The sequence below is a fragment of the Myotis nattereri genome (genome assembly GCF_964212035.1).
Source record: "Myotis nattereri genome assembly, chromosome: 7".
NCBI lineage: Eukaryota > Metazoa > Chordata > Mammalia > Chiroptera > Vespertilionidae > Myotis > Myotis nattereri.
In genome coordinates this window covers 28,369,595-28,391,586 of record NC_138082.1, presented here as the reverse complement: position 1 = coordinate 28,391,586, position 21,992 = coordinate 28,369,595, and the positions used below count along the sequence as shown (strand labels likewise).

Genomic DNA, 21,992 nt, shown 5'->3' with positions numbered 1-21,992 from the left:
AAGACATAGGTGAAGGACTAAAACTGAGATGTGTACTCTGGAGCACCTGTGTTATGAGTTTGCTGCAAGGCCTGGAAGCCACCTGAGTGGCAGTGTTTCTCAGGGACATAATAAGATGGCAGGGCCCCCAGGTTACAGAGTATCCAGACCCAGAGTAGCCACCAGGTCTGAGCACTGCCTCTTCCTGTCTTGACACAAATCTGACTCTCTCCTACAGATCAAGTAATACAGGCCCCAAAAAGTTGCCTGCCAGCCAGGACTTTACAGGACAGACTGTGATCTATTGAGCCTCCAATCCTTTATCAGCAGTACAGTTTTAAAACCCATATTTCCATTCATAATATGTAAGCCTTACTTGCATCGTGATTCAAAAGACTCTTAAGGGAAGGTAAAGGGGAAATTTATGCAACAAAAAGAAATTTGAACACTGGATAAATAACTATATCACTGTTAACTTTTATGTACACAAACATGGTACTGTGGTAATTTTTTAAATCCTTTTTTTTCCCAGAGGTAAATTAGCTGATGAATTTACAGATGAAATTGTATTGACGTGGATTTGCTTCAAACGAATAAAAAAAGAGATAGGATTGTATGTTAATAAAGTTTGTTATATTATTCTGTCCACTTTTGTAGATATAGCAACATCTCCAGTAACAAGGTTTAAAAAAGAACAAAAAACTCTAACAATTTATATTTTTAACTAGTGGCCCGGTGCATGGATTTGTGCACATTGAAAGGAAATTAGAATGTTTGTGCAGTAATAACATTATTGCAAAAAATTACATGTCAAAATAGTGTATATATAATATAGTATTATAAAATTAACACATGCATGTGACTGGCACCAACGAGAGCTTTATATGTATCACGCATGAGTGAGTCAACATTTATTTTTAAACTAGAAGCCCGGTGCACAAAAATTTATGCACTGGGGGGGGGGGGAGGAAAGGTCCCTCAGCCCGGCCTGTGCCCTCTCACAGTCTGGGACCCCTCGGGGGATGACCACTTGCTGGCTTAGGCCTGCTCCCTGGGGGATTGGGCCTAAGATGGCACTCAGACATCCCTCTGGCAGCCCAGCAGCCCTCAGGGGATATCCACTTGCCAGTGGGGAGCAGGCCTAAACTGCAGTCGGACATCCTTAGCTCTGCTGAGGAGGCAGGAGAGGCTCCCACCACCACTGCTGTACTGGCAGCCATCAGCCTGGCTTGTGGCTGAGCAGAGCTCCCCATGTGGGAGCGCACTGACCACCAGAGGGCAGCTCCTGCATTGAGCGTCTGCTCCCTGGTGGTCAGTGTGTGTCATAGTGACCAGTCATTCCCAGTCTTTCTGCTGTTAGGGTCAGTTTGCATATTACCCTTTTACTATATAGGATAGAGGCCTGGTGCATGGGTGGGGGCTGGCTGGTTTGCCCTAAAGGGTGTCCCGGATCAAGGTGGGGGTCCCACTTGGGTGCCTGGCCAGCCTGGATGAGGGGATGATGGCTGTTTGCATCTGGTCGCACCCCCTTCAGGGTGGGGGTCCCCACTGGGGTGCCTGGCCAGTCTGGGTGAGGGGCTAAGGGCCATTTTCAGGCTGGTGGGCGACTGAAGCTCCCAACCTCTCCTTTTTTTCCTTTTTTTATTCTGGGATTTATTTACCTTCTATAGCTGTCACTGGAGCTGAGAGCTGGCTCCAACTCTGAGGCCCGGCTCCAGCTTGAGGCCTCAGCTGCTGAAAGCAGGTATCTGGGGTTTGTGTGGCTTCTATAATTGAAACACTGTTGCAGCTCCAGCTCTGAGACCTCAGCTGGCTGAAAGCAGGTATTTGGGGTTTGTTTAGCTTCTATAATTGAAACACAGTTGCTTTCGGAGCTGTCGCTTTCAGGCTCAGAGCCGGGCCACGGCAGGCGGGGAACCTTGGTTCCTCCATCATCGGGGCAACCAAGCCTCATGTTCGCTTCAGCTGCGTGGCTGCCGGCCGCCATCTTGGTTGGCAGTTAATTTGCATATCGCCCTGATTAGCCCATGGGAAGCGTATCGGAGGTACGGTTAATTACCCTATTTGTCTTTTATTAGATAGGACTGCCAGTATGCGTCATATGTACCAGCCAGTCGGTCAGACCCAGGAGGTTAGCCATTGGCCCCAAGGAGGGAACTGGCCCTCGGTCCCCCTAGGAATGGGGCCACATCCGCCGCCACTCAACCCCGGTTCCCCATCCCAGCCAGGGGCCCGGCCAGCAGGCCCCATTGGTCTGGGGGTAGCTCCTGCACTGAGCATCTGACCTCTAGTGGTCAGTGCAGGTCATAGCGACTGCTTGTTCCGTTGTAGCAGTTGCTTAGGCAGGTAGATGAATAGATAGATAGATAGATAGATAGATAGATAGATAGATAGATAGATAGATTAGACTCAAATAAGACTTTAAAAAAGATAACAATGGCAAGAAAATAAGAAAAGCTGAGAGATGAGAGGGAGCTAGAATGGTTGAGAGGAATGGATATCAATGCAACAATAAGTTAAATAAATGCTCATAGTAGTCAGAAACTAACATCTGACTCCTTCTAGATACTATGGGTTGTCAGTCATCATTCAAAAAGACCCACATATTACAGCATGTACAAAGAAAAGATAATATTTCCTACATTTTTTTGTTAATTAGATATTCACTGAAAGCCAACAATTAGTATAAAAGAATACACTCTGTATATTTTAAAGATTACTATGTTACTACTGATTAGATTCAGCTAGAACTAAGAGAGAACTCTAACACCATACCTTTATTTCAAAATACATATGTGTATTTCTTAAAAAATAATCAAAAATTAAACAAATATCCTTTTAAATAATTCAACAGTGTGCCTCAATATTTTAGTTAGATGGTCTTAAACCTCAAATACCTCACTAGGCAGATATTCTCTCAGGTAATTAAATTTTTATAGTTAATGTTTTAATGTTATTATCATCATTAATGAGCTAACTTTTCATATTTATTAATACTATCATAATAATGAAAAACGTAAACAGATGAACAAAAATATATCCAGAGACATAGAAAATTCAAACAGACCGTCAAACCTCAGAGGGAAGGCAGGGGAGGGTATGAAGGGGGTAAGAGATCAACCAAAGGACTTGTATGTACGCATATAAGCATAACCAATGGACACAGACAGTAGGGGGGTGAGGGCATGTTTTGGGGGGTGGGAGTGGCCGGGGAGAGGTCAATGGGGGAAAAAGGGCGACAACATGCAATACTTTCAACAATAAGGAATTTAAATTTAAAAAAAAAAAGAGTACTCAACATGGAAAAATAATACCATCATATTGACTGAAATTCAGCAAAAATTTCTCTCTACACTAAACTCACTGAATTCAGTTCAAAGCACACTATTTTCCTATATGATGCTTTTTTTTCTGAGCTTAGTCATCGATTGAAAAGGTATCTTTGCACATAAAACTGGCATCTTACATTTACATATTATGTCAGTTTCAAAACATTTTCACATACACTATCTTCAAATCAACCCCATGAAATAGGCAGGACAGGTACTTACCATGGATTACAAAGGAAAATGAAGCTCAGGAAAAGAAGTTTGCTGCCCAACGTGAGAAGGTTCATCAATTAGTGTTGCTGAAACCAGATCACAGGTTCTGAGCCCTAGTCTGGAACCTATAGATTCTATATTGATTTTCTCAAAGGTGGTCCACAGCAGTCAGCATCAGAATCACTTGGGATTCTGGCTGAAAATAGAGATGCTCCTGTGCCTCAATCCACATACAGGTTCAGAATCTCCGGGGAGTAGGACCCAGGACTTTTAACCAAAAAATATTTTAACTTTGAATTTTTTTAAAAAACTCATCACTGGCCCAATAAAACTCACATGTGTATAAAGTTTGAAACTCCCTTAAATATTATATCATATATTCTCACTGCTCTAGGTATAATGAACAAATATGAAAGGTTATGCCATAGAAATATCTAATAAAGAAGAAACAATGAGAGCAATAAAAACAAAAACACATGTAAAATCTTATAGTGAATGCTATTTTTTTTTTAAAGAGTTTATGAGTGGAGGTTTTCATCCCTGTGGGCTAAAAGACTCCTGGAAGATTTGACAGGAAAGTACAAATTCTGATAGGCCTTGCAAAAAAGATTCAGTATAAATAAAATAGCATTAGCAAAATGGCAAGAAGACTGGAATACAGAGAGCAGATATGGAAAACAAAAACTGAGATCACTGTTATTAAACATTTCTTCTGGGAATGAAGAAAAAGCCAGTTATAAAAGGATTTGTATTGTGAACTGAAAATATTGGAATTTCACAGATTAGAGTCTTCAAACAACCACCTACAGATCAAATAGAACCACTGGCCTGTTTCTGAGCTATTCTTCATCTAAGAATGGTTTTCACATGTTTAAAGGGTTATAATTTCAAACAAGAATATGCAACAGAGACTACAGATGGCCTGCAAAGGCTACAATATTTATTATCTGGCCCTTTACAGAAAACGTTTCTCCACTTCTGCTATAAGCAACAAGGCACATGTAAATCCTGGACTATTAAGTATGAAACTTAACTCTGCCACTCAATGATGACATTTAACATGTAAAAAAACTGCCAGTTTTTATTATTATTTAAGCTCACGTAAATTCAAAGTTAAACTGCTCAAGGAGTTTAAATACGTAACCCAAATCTATCTATATAAAACCCTAACATGCAAATCAAGCGAACAGCAGAACGACCAGTCGCTATGACACACACTGACCACCAGGGGACAGATGCTCAACCCAGGACCTGCCCTCAGCCCACAGGCCCTGACCGGTGAGTGGGCGGCGCCAGGCCAGCCACGGCGGGTGCGAGCGGGGGGCCCCCGATCGCCCCACTCGTTGCCCCACAAATCAGCCCTGATTGCCGGACAGGCCTAGGAACCCTACCTGTGCGTGAATTTCATGCACTGGGCCTCTAGTATTAATATAAATGACACTATTATATTTTATGAAAACTGAAAAATCCCCCTAATTAAACTACTGGTACTCTGAGCAAGGAGTAAAACTAATATTAATAATCCTATTAACATCGTCTATCTTAGATCCTGATTCAATAAGCATATGAATCTCTATTATTCAACAAGAAATATGCTGGGAATTTTCATAGGTTGCCTGAGTTCAAAACATTCCAACCTTTTTACTTCAAGATGTTATTGTTACTATTTTACACTTATAGAAACTGAGGCTCAGAGGCACTTTGTCCAATAATCTTAACCTGCCAACTCCAATCTGATCACTTACGCACAAAACCACTACACTTCAAGAAATATTTAACAAGCCCCACCCAACTTTATCTATTTCCCTATAGAGAAACAATTTAAGGTAAGATTGCTTAGTTTTCAATCAAAAGATGTAATAGTTCCATGCACTGATTTAGGATTCACTCAAAAGCTTATTGTTTCTGCTCTGATAATGTCCCTTAGGCTCTTTCAGATACTGGCCTTCCACTTTTCAGAGTCCACTATTCTGTACTGAGAATGACCAACACTTATAATAGTTTATAGAACAGGATGCTTTAGAAAATAGCTACTAGTCTTTCACATCAATGTCAATGTCTCTCTCTCTCTCTTCCACTCCCTCCCTCCATTCCACTCTCTCTAAAAATCAATGGAAAAATATCCTCGGGTGAGGATTAACAACAACAATAAAATAATAGTTGGTATTTGGGGGTTATTTTTATAATATATATACTATAGGCCAGTGCACAAAAATTTGTGCACTCGGAGGGTGGGCGGGTGGGGGAGAGGTGGTCCCTCAGCCCGGCCTGCGCCCACTTGCCGTCCAGGACCCCTTGGGGGATGTCCACCTGTCGACTTAGGCCCACTCCCCGGGGGAACAAGCCTAAGCTTGCAATCAGACATCCTTCTGGCAGCCAGGGAGCCCTCGGGGGATTTCCGACTAAAGGCTTAGGCCCCCAAGGGATTGGGTCTAAACCGTTAGCTGGACATTCTTAGTGCTGCCACAGAGGTGGGAGAGGCTCCTGCCACCACCTCTGCACTGGCCAGCCACAAGCCAGCTTCTGGCTGAGTGGCACTCCCCATATGGAAGTGCACTGACCACCAGGGGGCAGCTCCTGCATTGAGTGTCTGCCCCCTGGTGGCCAGTGCGCATCATAGCAACCGGTCATTCTGCCGTTCAGTCAATGTGCATATTAGCCTTTTATTATTATTATATAGGATGTCCCTATTTCTCCCCCTTTGCCCCCTCTACCCAGCTTTTGCCCCCCACTTCTCTCTGGCCATCACCATACTGTTGTCTGTGTCCATGGGTTGTGCATATATTTTCTTTGGCTAATCCCTTCTTTAAATTCACTTCTTTAAACTTTTATTTTCAGATAAGTAGTTATAACTGCACTATTATATATTTTCTATTATATCATTTAGAATTAAGATATCTTTTGGTTGAACCCTTGTAAATTTTAGCACAATTTAATAAATTATGCTAGAAGCAATTAGGAGATTTTTCATGTAATGCAGATACATTTCAATTAATATTTTATTAATTTTTTAATATTTTAATTTGAAATAATCTCATACATGTAAAAGAGAACTATAAAATACTACAGCATATTATATGTACCCTTCACCCAATTTCTTAGGTGTTAATAATTTAAACATAACCATTATACAACAAAATTTGGAATATATTTTTCTTATAATCTCTTTAATGTTACTTAATCCATTTACTTTGTTTTTGTTAATCTTCACCCAAGGATATTTCTCCACTGAATTTTAGAGAGAGTGAAGGGAAAGGGAGAGACCCACTGATTGGTTGCCTCCTGCACATGCTCTGATAGGGACTGGGGATCAAGCCAGCAACTGAAGTACATGCCCTTGACTGGAATCGAACCTGGGACCCTTCAGTCCACAGGCTAATGCTCTATCCACTAAGCAAAACAGGCTGCAGCTTAATTCATTTACTTTTAATCTGTGTCTTTATATTTAAAGTGGGTTTTGTTTTTGATTCACCCTCACAATCTGTCTTTTAATTGGTGCATTTATGCCACTGACTTTCAGAGTGCTTACTGATAGAGTTACTGCCATATCAGGTGGCTTCTGGGGCATCTGGGGCCGGCGTGCGACCTGGGATCAGATCCATCACGGACGGCAGGCAGGCGGCTTCTGGGGCCCGTTTGTGGCCTGGGATCGGATCTGATCATGGGCAGCAGGAAGGCGGCTTCTGGGGTCACACTCGGGGACCTGGATGGCAGCTCGCACTCACGCTGTCCTGCCCTACCTGCAGTATGCAAATTAGCCACCGTCTTTGTTGGCGACTAATTTGCATATCACGCTGATTAGCCAATGGGAGGTGTACCAAAGGCACAGTCAATTACCATGTTTGTCTAGTATTAGACAGGATATATGAAATATGCAAATTAGGCTGGGACACCATAACGGTTCATGACCAGACAGGAGGAGGTTGCACACACAAGTGAGGCCCGGAGCGGAGATGGAGACGGAAATAAGGGGCTGGCGAGCCGCCGCACCCCAGCTCAGGCCGGCCCCCGGGAGCCGGAGCAGACAAGGACAGGGGCGGGGGGGGTGGAGGGGCTGACCCGCAGCCTCCGCGGCCGAGTGCAGGCCTGGAGAGGAGACGGTGGACCCGCCTCTCATGGAAGCAGCATGGGTCCCTCCTGGCTCCCGTGGAAGCAGCACGGCTCCCATGGGCGCCAGCGGCTCACTTCTGTCTCCTGCAGAAGCCGCATGGCTCCCAGTGGCGTGCTGCGGTTCCCACCAGCTCCCACAGAAGTGGCGGGCAGCCTACTGTGCACGATATCGCACGATGAGCTACCAGTCTAACATAAAGATCAAATACTGTCAATCAATGCATGATTTCCTTTCAACATGTAGTTTATATGCCTGTGGAGCATCAGCAGTAACCATTTACTCTCAGTCCTAAAAAAAATCAGGAAAGTAAATTTGCTACTGGAAAAGAAAAATTGTAGGTTTCAAAATGAAATTACTTCTACATTTTCTTTTTATTTAATTCTCTATAGCACTGTTCATCAGCCCTCCTTCCATTAACTCTGGTATTCAGAAGTTAACCCAATAGTGAAATTTCTTTAACTATGGAGCCATGATTTACCCACATCATGAAAGAGGACATATGGGTGAAACGACTACATACACACTCTCTTTTAAAGCAACTTCTGATACAAAAGAAAGCATTATAAGATAATATGCGGAAATATTTTAATTTTGGAATAAATCTCAAAACCATTTCAACAAATGCTAAATGCAAACTGCTTTGCTGCAAAATATTTTACTAACTTCTGGCATACTATATTCTATAACCCAAAAACATACATATCTGCTCCAGTGAACACATTGTTGGAATCTGAGGATACTTACCTAGTCAACTAATTTGCAAGCCATACCTGTAGAAACTAATGACATACTTTTAGAAATATCAATCGTGTCCTTGATACATATAGTAGTAACACTACTTGCTTACCACAGCTACTAAAGCATACCAATACAGATATACTTTATTAATGACCCAAATACCATGAATTGTGTTGCATCAGTGTTGTCATTCTCCAAACAATAAACAATTTTCAAAGTTCTGAATGAAAAGTGAAATAATCTCTAGATATTCACATGTGCTAAGCCACTGCATTGATGGGTCTCAATTACTGGCTTCCCTGTGCCCATGCCCTTTGCCAGGTAACTTGGCAGTCCCCTCCCATCCTAATTCTGGACTTGGCAGCATGACTTTCTTTGGTAACAAGTTCTTTACAATTATACCAGTAATGCAGATGATTGTTAACAGGTATTTCCCATATAAAAATGTCTGGAAGAATAAGAAAAGCATGTGTAATGTAGGTTATTTCTTTCAACACATTCTGAGCCATTCAACAACCATGGAATTTACCTGCTGAAGTGAATAACACCCCCAGGCATGACAACTCAACATGCCCCTCAGAACACTAAAACTCCCATGTGGGGGCAGAAGATCCAAGACTGCTTCCAAAGTCAATATACTTTCGATCTTTTAACTTCAGAAGTACTCATCTTCACGTGTGAACCCATTCACACAGAAGATGCATGAAAGTGCCTTTTTCACCCACAATTTTATGTGATTTAAGTATGGTTCTTTATATAGTTAAAATCTGTATACTTTTTTGTATGCATGTTGTCTTTAAGATTTAAAGGTTTAAATATGGTAAACTGACGATAAAGCACATGCAGTTGAAGTCCGTATTTTTATGAAGTTGTACCACCCATCCTGCACTTCATAATATTAGTCCTCACATTTTACACATACCTTAAGTTTTTAAGAACACAGATATTGCTAATGTTGTAAAGAATCAAATATACCTACCTGAATATTTTGGTTCTAAGACGTCCTTAGGGACACAAGAAGGTATGCCTGTATTCCTTAACAAGCATTTAAAAGGTCAGTATGTTTTCTAACAGTAAGAACTATTGCAAATTTCCCTTTTCTTCGTGCAGTGTTTGCTCTGCCTTCAATATCTTTTCCTGCCAGCTTAAGTCCTAGTTTCTCTCAAAAACCAGCAAACGTGTCATGTTCTTCGTGAGTTTCCCAACACTCTCCTTGTCACCATATAACTTCTGAAATTCTTACTCATCTTAATTACCTAACACCATATTGTAATATGTTACATATCTGTCTCCCTCAATTCAACTGTAGTGTTGTCAGCTAAGCCGCCGATGCACACAGATCTGTAACTGCATCCACAGTACTGAGCTCAGTGACTGTCATGGTGAGGATTCCAAGTGGCCTATCAATTTGACTGACTCTTTAGAATTTAAGAGTCATGAACCCATTCCAGTCATCTCTCATATTTATATTTTGTTTCTACCTTTTGACATAACGGGTTATCTAAAATCAAGCAGCGCCTTTCATATTTTCTAAATTCATTTTGCTATTACAGTCTTAAAAAATGTTCCCTCAGAAATCCTTGACATATGTGAAACATGAATAAATCTTGAGGACTTTTTGCTAAAGTGAAATAAGCCAGTCACAGAAGGACAAATACTGTATGATTCCACTTATGTGAGATCTAAAATAGTCAAACTCATAGAAGCAGAAAGTAGAGCAGTGTGCCAGGGGCTGGGAGGGGGAATGGGGAAGTGCTGTTCAATGGGTATAAAGTTCAGTCTGTAAGACGAGTAAGTGCTAGAGATCTGCTGCAGCACTGTGTCTATAGTCAATAACACTGTATTGTACACTTTAAAAATGTTTAAGATAGATCTCACGTTAAGTGTCATTACCACAATTTTTTTTTGAGAAATCTTAATATTTTGGCACCAATTTCCACCTAAACTTATCAACTAACAAGTTTGAATATTTTTACTTATTTCCCCAATGAACTGTTTGTTACCTTTCCAGTTCTGTTACAGTCATTAGACTTTTAATCTAAAAAAACAATAATATATTTTTATTTCTGATTTCATTCTGATGTCCAAAATTTTGCATACTAGGTCAACATTCTAAGAAAGTATTTTAAAATTTTCAGTACTAGGCTAATTCTAAAATTTATACAAATAGTCCAAATTGTATTTTAATCTGTAAATATATTATTCTATACTGAAATGTCATTATAAATTTTTTGCACTTTCTTCTAGCTTTAGATTTTCCTATAATGTACCACAATCAGTCTGGAACTTGATTATAAAATCTGGAAACTGCAAAGTGCTCACTTCTAGAAATCCATGTACTTAAAAATATTTCATTAAATCTTGAATTTACACTTCTTCACTATTTTAAACCAAAAACACATGTACATCACAAGTAGGCAAGCAAATTTAAGGTATTATTATCAAGTATTTGGAAGAAAGACACGCAGAGTCAAAAATGCTTGCATATATCTTTTGAAGGTGAGAGAAGATTGAAACTAACAAAATCTTAACACTTACCTTCTCTTGTATCAAAAAAATACAACCAGAACAGTACAACGAAACTACTCTTTCCTTTATTGGAAGTGATGAATTGCCTATCTACTTATATAAAAACCCTGGGTGTAACATCACGTCCCGAAGCTTGACCAACCAGAAGGAAGTCAGTCCTGCAGGGGTCGTCTTGGAAATGGCTGTGCCCTCTCCCAGCTGTTTCCCGGAGGGCGAGGTTTCAGGCAGGAGGGCGAGGTTTCAGGCAGGAACCCACCCTCGGAGTGGAGTGTGGAAGCACTGAGTCCTGGATTGCCTTGCCAAGGGCTGTGCCCTCCCCAAGCTGTTTCCCGCAAGGCCTGAGGGAAGAACTCACCCTCAGAGCACCAGGAGCGCCCAGCAGCAGTCAGTCCTGGGTTGCTGAGGTGGAGGCCACAGCGTGGTAGAACTCTGGGTCTGGCCCAACAGGGGGTGTGGCCAACCTTCAAACCAGACCCTGGTAGTAGGGAGGAGGCAGCCCCATTCCTCACAGAATCTGCTGTTGGATAGCTTGCTGTCAGTGGCCTGCCAGCCAGGAACCCCATTCACCTGCACCCCGGACCCTGACAGGAGGGAGGAGGGAGCCCCTTTCCTCACGGAATCAACAGGTGGCCAGCCTGCTGTCAGGGGGCTGCCAGCTAGGAATCCTATTCACCTGCATATCTGTATAAAGTTTTAATACATTATATTAGAGGTCATGGTGGTACTGTTTTACCCACAGCGTCTACAGGAATTGCTGCAAATTTACTTCTCGGTGGAAGCACCTTTCATTCCCAATATAAATTACCGATTCCATTAAATGAAACTTCAATTTCTAAACTCGATATAAAGAGTGAAGTTGCTTAAACTATTAAAAAGGCCCAACTCATTATTGATGAATGCACTATGGGATCCAGTCATGCTATAAACGCCATAGACAGATTACTAAGAGAAATTACGAGTCTGAATGTTGTATTTGGTGGGAAAGTTCTCCTTCTTGGAGGGGATTTTCAACAATGTCTCAGTATTGTACCGCATGCTATGGGATTGGCCATAGTACAAACGAGTGTAAAGTACTGCAATGTTTGGGGATGTTTTATAAAGTTGTCACTTACAACAAATAGGAGATCAGAGGATTCTGCTTATAGTGGATGGTTAGTAAAACTTGGAGATGGCAAACTTGATAGCAGTTTTCATTTAGGAATGGATATTATTGAAATCCCCTGTGAAATGAGTTGTAATAGATCTATTATTGAAGCTACCTTTGGAAGTATTATATCTATAGGTAATATTAACATATTGTTTGCGGGTAGTTTTTATCATGCGCTAACAGGTGGCGCGGGCCATTTTTGCTAATTTTTTGCGCAAATGGCAAAGTTCAGTAAAATTACGATAACTTTAGTGCCGGGAGCCGGTCCATCCTTGCTGTTTCAAGGGACCTGGCATATATAGCATACTGTTCTTAATATGTTTGCTCCCCTTAGCGCTGTGTGTTTTAACCAAGGTCACCTCTCCGAGAAAGGTTGTTTCCCCAGGTAGGAATTTTTCCCTGAAGTCAGGGAGGGGATGCCTCTCCTAGAAAGGTTGTTTCCCCAGGTAGGAATTTTTCCCTGAAGTTAGGGAGGGAATAAAACCCCTCAACTAAGTGCCAGGCGGGTAATTAATCACTTTAACTATGAACAATCATGCTTAAGCTACATAATCTTTACTCCCTGGAATGGAGATAAGAAACGCCCTAACCTTTGTAATAGAGATTGACGGGATTAAAATCAACTGGTATAAATACAGATGTAATAAGACAGCAAGACACAGAACTTAGGAGACAGAAAGAAGACAGCACCTACACAGAACCTACAGACAGAAGAACTTCGCTGGAGAGAACATGGCAAAAGATCCTGGACTGAACCTGACTACAGAAATTGGCAAGAGAACCTGACTAGAACCTGGTGACTGAACTTGGCTGGAGAACCTGGACAGAACCTGGCTGGAGAACCTAGCGAGGGAACATGGCTACAGAACCTGGCTGGAGAATCTGGAGAACCTGGCTGGAGAACCTAGCAAGAGAACATGGACACAGAACCTGGCTGGAGATCCTAGCCAGAACTTCACTGGAGATCCAGACCAGAACTTGGCAGGAGACCCTGACAAGAGAACCCGGCTATGATGATCAACTGAACGCTGCCTCCGTGTCATTCCTTCTTCGCCAACTCCGTCCACATCTTTGGGGACCCCTGGACCCGCTGGGGTTGGACCCCGGCACTTTAGTTTACGTATTTATACGTTACCCGCATTCTACCACTAGTCTATAAAAAACGTATTAATACGTGTCCCGTGCTCTACTTACACTGGTAGAACGTATAAATACATAAAACGTATAAATACGTTTCCCGCATACAAATGTGTTAAAAATATATCTAAACATGCAATTCTTTGTCCAAAAATTGAGCATGTTCAAAAATTAAATGAAGAAATTTTGGATATACTCAATGGAGATTTTCACACATATTTGAGTGATGATTCCATTGATTCCACAGATGATGGTGAAAAGGAAAATTTTTCGATCGAATTTCTTAATAGTATTACTCCTTCTGGAATGCCGTGTCATAAATTAAAATTGAAAGTGGGTGCAATCATCATGCTATTGAGAAATCTCAATAGTAAATGGGGTCTTTGCAATGGTACCAGATTTATTATCAAAAGATTACGACCTAACATTATCAAAGCTGAAGTATTAACAGGATCTGCAGAAGGAGAGGTTGTTCTGATTCGAAGAATTAATTTGTCCCCATCTGACACTGGCCTCCCAGTTAAATTGATTCAATGACGGTTTCCGGTGATGCCAGCATTTGTGATGACTATTAATAAATCACAAGGACAAACTCTAGATAGGGTAGGCATATTCCTACCTGAACCTGTTTTCGCACATGGTCAGTTATATGTTGCTTTCTCTCGAGTTTGAAGAGCATGTGACGTTAGTTAAAGTTCTAAATACTTCATCACAAGGGAAATTAGTCAAGCACTCTGAAAGTGTTTTCACTCTTAATGTGGTATACAGGGAGATATTAGAATAAGTTTAATCACTTTACCAGTCATTGTTTGCATCACTGTTGTTTTTGTATCCTATTTGTTTTCATATCATGTTTTTGTCGTTTTTATATCATGCCTCTGTTGTTGTTATATCCTTTTGTTACTTTTATTTATTAATAAATTTATATATTATTTTCGTATACATTTTACTAATTTCCTTTCATCTCTCACACTTCTATTATAGAGAAAGGGCAAATAGCAATATTAAAATATCTCCGCTAATTAATTCCCTTTTAATGTGCACAAATTTCGTGCACCAGGCTACTAGTAAAAGTATAATGGCTATTAATTAATTAGGTGACTGGCTCATCTTACTGCAGGTCATAAAATATGCCCACTTTCTTTATGATTTTTTTGTAATAGTTTTAAAAAAATATTACATCACCAACTTTTACTAATGCAAAATATGGGACTAAAAACAAAAAAGCAAACAAACAGAAGGGAATTACTGGAAGCCCAATAAAACAGAGTGGAAGGACAACACTCCTCTCCAAATATTTACACTATTGGGTTTCCCATGACACTATGCTGTGCCCTCAGAACTACCAGCCTCCTTCCTTCTGAGCACCAGTTCAATATAACATTAAACATCACATAAAATGTAGTATATAGGAAGGAGGGGAGCTCAAGTGAAAGCTGATCACACAACAGCCTAACAAAAGTTTACGATAACACCATAAAGTTTTTTTTAAAAAAAAATCTTTTAAAGCAAAGACTAACAGTTACTCCAATACTAGACATCTTCTAAAATGCCTTTTATAAGTCATCACTGATGAATTTTAAATATATGTATTTCACCTCAGGTTAAAGCAAAGTACTTAGATAGCAAACATTAATTCTAAATAAATTAAATGACTATATACTAAAATACCTAAATATAAAATACAAAAATAACTTTTTTTAAGACAGTGAAATTCACCATTCTAAACAACTTATTAAATCTTATTAAAATGGCTGCCAACAAAAAAGTTGAAATTGTAAAAACACTTACTTCATTTCCATGTTTTTGTAGGAATTCAATTTCCTGTTGTGTGAATGTTGTCATGGAGATAGATTTCACCCTGTGTGGTGGATTTAACCCTCGCCTAAGAAAGAAAATATTTTACAAATTTACTATTATATACTATAATTTTAAAATTATGTATCAATGCAAAACATTTTTAGCTAGCACATTTAAACTTGGAACAATGCTTTTATTTCATAAACTAAAGGTATCTTTAAAAATTATTTTGAACTATTAATCCCCACAACAGATATGTCAAGGTAAGTTTGGCTAGACCCACACTAAATAATATACTTAGAGATAAATTCAGTGACTACCTAGTTAGAAACACATAGTACCTATAACACATGACCTTCTAGGAAACACAAACAGTGCTTTAGTGTGTTCTGATGAAGGGAGAAGATGACATATGTGAGAGAGCCCTATGGTAAAGAATTCAAAAAGTAATTGATTATTTAATATTTTCATTTTTAAGAAAATATGATAAGCCCTAACTGGTTTGGCTCAGTGGATAGAGCGTCAGCCTGAGGACTGAAGGGTCCCAGGTTAGATTCCGGTAAAGAGTATGTACCCTGGTTGCGGGCACATCCCCAGTGGGGGGTGTGCAGGAGGCACCTGATCAATGTTTCTCTCTCATTGATGTTTCTAACTCTCTATCCCTCTCCCTTCCTCTCTGTAGAAAATCAATAAAATATATTTTTTAAAAAATGATAATGTGTTATGCATGGAGCTACACAAATATTCTAATCAAATAGCTATACCTTTAAGTTTGAGGCTAATTTAGAAAATTAAACTAACCTAAGGAAGCAAAGTTATTAACAATAAGAATAAAGTTCTCTCTCTTCATCAATTCAAGTGAGGTTTGATAATAAGGGACATTATTAATCACCTCATAAGGCAGTAAGTGTTCAAGAGAAAACAGTAGGGCCCTGGAGAGGGGAACTGAAAAATAGGTAGATACATGATTAAATGATTTTTAAGGTCTTTTACAACCTTGATGTCTTTTCTGTACAGACGGCCTTAAGACGCTATCTCTTGAGTTTCTTGATGTTTTATCATGCACATAAAAAAGTGAACAGAAATGTGCTCAGAGAGATTCAGAACTATTTACATTTTGTCCAAATATCACAAAGTGGCTACTCCGCCCAGAAGAATAAGGGTCATATAATTTCTGCAAAGTAACAAAGTAATTTATACAAAGTCTCATAAAATTACTTTGACAGTCATGTCCTCTGGTAAAGGGGTCATTTGGAATCCAGGTTGTAGAGCAGATTATCAATACTCTTACAGAACAGTCATCTTGCAATCATCCATGCTAACTGAAATTTAACAATGCTGTAAAATTACGAACCAAAGTCTTTCAAAAATATTCTGGAAACATCTTTGAGTAATTAAAAATGGTATGTAATGTTATTTTAAATCAAAACAATAAAGAGAATTCATAAGTAACAGAGCCACTCAACCTTCATATCCTGTCCTTCTTTCTCTCCCTCTAACTTTCAGAGATAGATGGCACACTCTATTGCACTTTATCTGCTTCACATTTCAAAGTAGAGAATTCTGTGTTGAGTTAGGTTTGGTTTAAATTTTAAATTAACAAATTATTTTCCTTCTAGCTCTTGGTGAGTCATAAAACAGAAATGGAGATTGCATAGCAGAAGAAACTGAACACAGAAATTTCCACCTATAAGATATCATTAATGAACAAAATCTTTAATTGATCAAAAATGAATTTTTATTTATCTAATTATTTTTAAGGTGTATTCCTGGAAGTTAGTGCCACTTCCCTTTTTCTCTAACCTTGTCTAGCTGTCATGTGAATTCAGTGTTTGTAAACATTTTACTGTAATGACATTAGTCATAACTATTGAATAAGTGTTGAGCAAGTATACCACATCATTTTTACCGTGCCAATATAGAGGTACTACCCATTCTGGATCCTAAAAACATATTTTAAGTCTCCAGGTTAGTATATGTGTATATATATAATTTAAATAATGACTCATTTAATAATAGCAGTATTGATATTTTGAAAGATGTTTGCCAGTTAATTGGTTTTAAGATGTTCCAAACTCACCTACTGGTGTAGTCCAATATGTTTTTGCAGTATAATTAAGTCATATGCAGATCCCAGGAGTTGGGAGTTTTAACAACCACCACCCAGGTATCAATGCAACCAGATGGTGTGACTCATTCCATATGCTGCTCTTAACTATGCCTCAAACAATCTTGCTAATACCCATTTGTTCATCTCAAATAACAATGTGTGCTGGATGAATAAGTAAGAAAGCTTATTTAGTTAGTGTTATTAAATTGTTTTTCCCCTGCTGGGGGAGAAGCTGGTAAAATATTGCCAATAGGCTATGGAAATTTAAGGGTTTGCTATTGTTGGCATAAAGTAATAAAGTTAATTTGACATTTAAATCTATTCCAATACTAGTTATTTAATATCATCCAGAACCCAACTTTAAAACACTGAAAATACACACACACACACACACACACACACACACACACACACACACACACACCATGGTGTAAAACACAGTTGTTATTTTGTTTTTCTGAAAATCGCAATTATTACACTGTAACTTCCTTTTTACACTTAGGGCAAGCATCTAGAAAATAATACTCAAGTAACAACTTAATTAAGACATTCCAGTAAAAAGTAGACAAAACTGAAGAATGCCTTTACTCTCTCTCTAAACCCTCTGAAAGAACAGCAAAGGCACTGAATGCACTGGCCCAGAAAGAGGCAGAGGGAAAGAGAACAAGGGGGAGCCCCAAGCACACTATTGCTCTTGAACAACAAAATTTGGGAGGTAAAACGTGAGGAGCCAGCAGCAACTGCCTTTACAGAGTAGAAATAAAAACTGAAGCTCCTGCAGGGTCGGGAGAAGCCAGCTAGAGTTGATTCCCACCACAGAACCCTTGAAAGATTACCAAATAAATCAGACAAAGGTTGGGGGGTTTGGAGGGTCATAAATAGAAAGAGGAAACAGACAAGAGTCCAACATCACTGTCTATGGTAATAAGAAATGGAAGGAGGTAATAGATGTCTATTTTTGTTCACTATAAGCTTTCTATTTTTAAACTATATGATGTATTCTTTTGATAAAAATCAAAATTGAATTAAAAATTAAATTAAAAAAAGAATGAAAAATGAACAGTTCTTGTCAATATTAAACCTGATATATACTTACAGGGTGTTTTCTTTAATTGATAAAAAAAAGGCATTCCTAGAAAACTTGAGTGATTATTTTACATTTCCCAAAAATATCAAGTTTCTTTACTATATACTAGTACTTTTGAAGAAATACATACCTACTCAACACAACTGTTCTAAGTTAGTGTTCCAAGTTAGAGCCACCAATATTTATTGAGTAAGAGATAAAGATTTGAAGAGAGAAATGAGGAAGAATTTTCATATCTTCTCATATTATTAGTTGTACTGATTTCCCTACTTTCCCCCATCATAGAGCCTGCAAAATTTAGCAACTGAAAATGTATCAAATAGTTTTCCCACTTACAATAAATTTAAATTGTACTACATTGTCAAAATATCTCCCTGAATGTAACCATGTTATAGCACTAAAAAAAGTGAAAAGGAGACCAGCACTAGTGGCTCAGTTGGTTGAGCATCGTCCCATGAAATGACAGGTCACTGGGTTCGATTACTGGTCAGAGCACATGTATGGGTTGCAGCCAGATCCCCAGTAGAGGATGTGCAGGAGACAGCCAATACAGGTTTCTCTCTCTCATTGATGTTTCTCTCTCCCTCTCTCTGCAATCAATAAAAACTTTTTTTTTAAGTAAACAGGAATTTAAGGATATAAGTCACTGCCCACTGTGACCTCATGAGGAAATAAATTCTATCTATAAGCAGAACTCCTAAAGGATATTTGATTATAATCTACTGCTAATCTATCTATAACAATAAAAGGGTAATATGCTAATTAGACCAGACATCTTCCGACATCATTCTGGATGTTCTTCCTGACAAAGCCGGGGCCAGAGGGAAGCCAGCCCGGGTCAGGTGCCTGTGGGCAGCAGGAGGAAGAAGGCAGCCCGGGTCCCAGGTGCCTGTGGGCAGCCGGAGGAGGGAAGCAGCCCGGGTTCCTGGTACCAGAAGGAAGCCAGTGCCAGAGGGAAGCCGGTGCCGGTAGCCAGGGGAAGGAAGGCCTACTCTTGCATGAATTTTCGTGCATCAGGTCTCTAGTAACTATATAAAAATAAATAAAATGCCTCTTTTCATCTGTTCAACTTTAATTTTAAAAAGTTAATATTCTTGCAAGATTCACTGTAAGTCAAAATGCACACAAAATTAATAGAGTTTAAGTTACTATCCAGCTACATTTATCCACCGGTAAAATTCCAAGATTAAATGTACTGTGCACATAAAATAGCGGATATTAACAGAAACAAAGTATATATTTCTCAAAAGTTATTTTTTATTTTATCTAAACACTTTCTGAAAAATAGTAACTTTGTTGTTGTTAATCCTCACTCGAGGATATTTTTCTCTTTAACAGACAGTGGGAGAGAGGGAGGGAGGGAGGGAGGGAGAGAGACCTATCTGATGTGAGAGAGACATCAATTGGTTGCCTCCTGCATGCTCCTGACCAGGGACAGGGAGTGAACCCACAGCCCAGGCAGTGCCCTTGACTGGGAATAGAACTCGAGACCCTCCAGTTCACAGGCCGACACTCTAACCCAGTCGTGGGCAAACTACGGCCCGCGGGCGGGATCCGGCACGTTTGAAATGAATAAAACTAAAAAAAAAAAAAAAAAAAAGACCGTACCCTTTTATGTAATGATGTTTACTTTGAATTTATATTAGTTCACACAAACACTCCATCCATGCTTTTGTTCCGGCCCTCCGGTCCAGTTTAAGAACCCATTGTGGCCCTCGAGTCAAAAAGTTTGCCCACCCCTGCTCTAACCACTGAGCAACACCTGCCAGGGCTATGAATCCTTTTTTAAGGATAGAACAATTCTTATATTATTCCCTGGTTATACTAATGCTAGTCTACACAAAACAAACAATTTGGTCTAAAATTAAGTATTTAACATCTTATTATCGGTTGTAACAGAAGTATTTCTGTTGATAGAACCTGACAGTGACAAATCAACCTGCTACATCACCCCATTCTGCCTCAATAAAGAAAAGTTTAACTATATCTAAACCTGAAGACTATTTTCAAGTTTCACAATCTGAAATGAATTATGTACTCTGAATGAAAATCATACACAAATACAAGAAAGCCCTCTGAAAATAAAGAAAATATTAGCTCTGAGTCTAGTAATATTAGCATTTAATTTACTTAAACAAAGATATTGTTAAATTAATGATAAAAGATGTGACTATCTTAAAGTTTAGAATTCCGATAGTGTACACCATTTACTGTGTATGGGAATTTTCTAGGCACATCAAGGTTTCTGAATGGCAGCTAGTATGCCTTCTTTAAAATACAGGGGTGGGCAAAAGCAGGTTTAGACTTGTGAGTACATGAACCACAGTTTATTCTTGTATTATTACTAATAATTGTATTACTAGAGGCCCAGTGTACGAAATTCGTTCACTCGGCGGAGGGGGGAGGGGGGGGTCGTCCCTCAGTCCAGTCTGTGCCCTCTTGCAGTCCGGGAGCCCTCAGGTGATGTCTGACTGCTGTGGAGGCTCCTGCCACCACCCCTGAGTTTGCCAGTTGTGAGCCCAGCTCCTGGTTGAGCGGTGCTCCCACTATGGGAGCACACTGACCACCAGGGGGCAGCTCCTGCATTGAGCATCTGCCCTGTGGTTTTCAGTGCCCTCACAGCAACCAGTCATTCTGCTGTTCAATTTGCATATTAGCCTTTTATTTTATAGGATTTCCCATACAAACAACTGTATCGGTCTTTTGCCCACCCCTGTTTTATATCTACTACATAAGCCCTGCCCTCTCATTTAGTATTTGTTCAATGAATAGCAACCTTCTATCATCTTCTTATCACAAATGAAGAAACTGAGGCTGAGGGGATGGCTCCAGGCCAATCCGCACACATTATGGACTGGCTAATACTTGCCCTAAGTCGTAAAGCTTGCAGAGGTGTCAAAAATCTGACTTCAAAATTCACATTCTTTCAATTATGCCATAAATAAATAATAAATACTTATTTATTATTAAACTCAATAGTTATATTACCGTTAAATTATTTTCCTGCATTATTGATTTTGAAAGAAAAAGAATCCCCAGGAGCTTACAGTCCCTTCAGTATTTCTGCAGTAGACATTTGATCCACCATCCATTCCCAAGAATACCAGATTTCTGACTTGGGAATTCTATTTGGGGATCCTCGTGCTTCCAATGAAGTCAGCATAGAACAGGTGTCCAATAAAGGCACTGGTTCAAGCTAACCAGAGTGAACTGCAGAACGTCTGGACAAGCTGGAAGGACGATAGGCAGCTTTGGGAGCTGGAGGCAGCCATCTTTGGACCAGGGAAATCTAGGCAACCTCATTAAGCCATTGGATAAAGTCTTACTTAAAACCAAACAATAATCCCCTTTATATTTTTTAACCAATTTGAGTCAGGTTTTGAGTTAAATCTAAAAAATCAAACCTGAGAGATTTTTATAAAGTTATTCTCATTTTGATGTATTTCATATATTGTTCCCTACCTGGGAAATGTCCTCTCCACCTTGTTAACAATGCCTCTCATTTATTGAGCATCTATCATGAACCAGACATTGTATGAAATGTTACAGACACATTATCTCAAATATTGAAACCTAATATACATCCAAAATCTACAGGGTAAAACATGTGATAGATGAGGAAACTCAAGTTCAAAGAGGCTGAGTGGCATTCTCCAAACCACATAGCTAGTAGTGGAGCCAGGATTCAAAACCAGGTTTATCTAGCTCATAAATACCTGATCTTTCAACTACATGAACCTACCTGCCAAATGGATCTTGGGTTTAAAGGTCTTTGCTCAGGCTTCAAGTCCTCTATGAAATTTTCTCTATCA

At 39.5% G+C, this 21,992-nt stretch overlaps 1 protein-coding gene across 7 annotated transcripts in view; it reads right to left on the bottom strand.

Moving 5' to 3' along the window:
• The window catches only part of AGFG1 (ArfGAP with FG repeats 1), a 74,382-nt gene that overhangs the window by 50,031 nt on the left and 2,359 nt on the right, over nucleotides 1-21,992 (bottom strand). For all 7 annotated transcript variants that reach the window (XM_081095791.1, XM_081095786.1, XM_081095787.1 and 4 more), the window contains exon 2: nucleotides 14,975-15,068. In XM_081095791.1, the coding sequence (XP_080951917.1) occupies nucleotides 14,975-15,068 (94 nt within the window). The remainder of the gene's footprint in view (nucleotides 1-14,974; nucleotides 15,069-21,992) is intronic.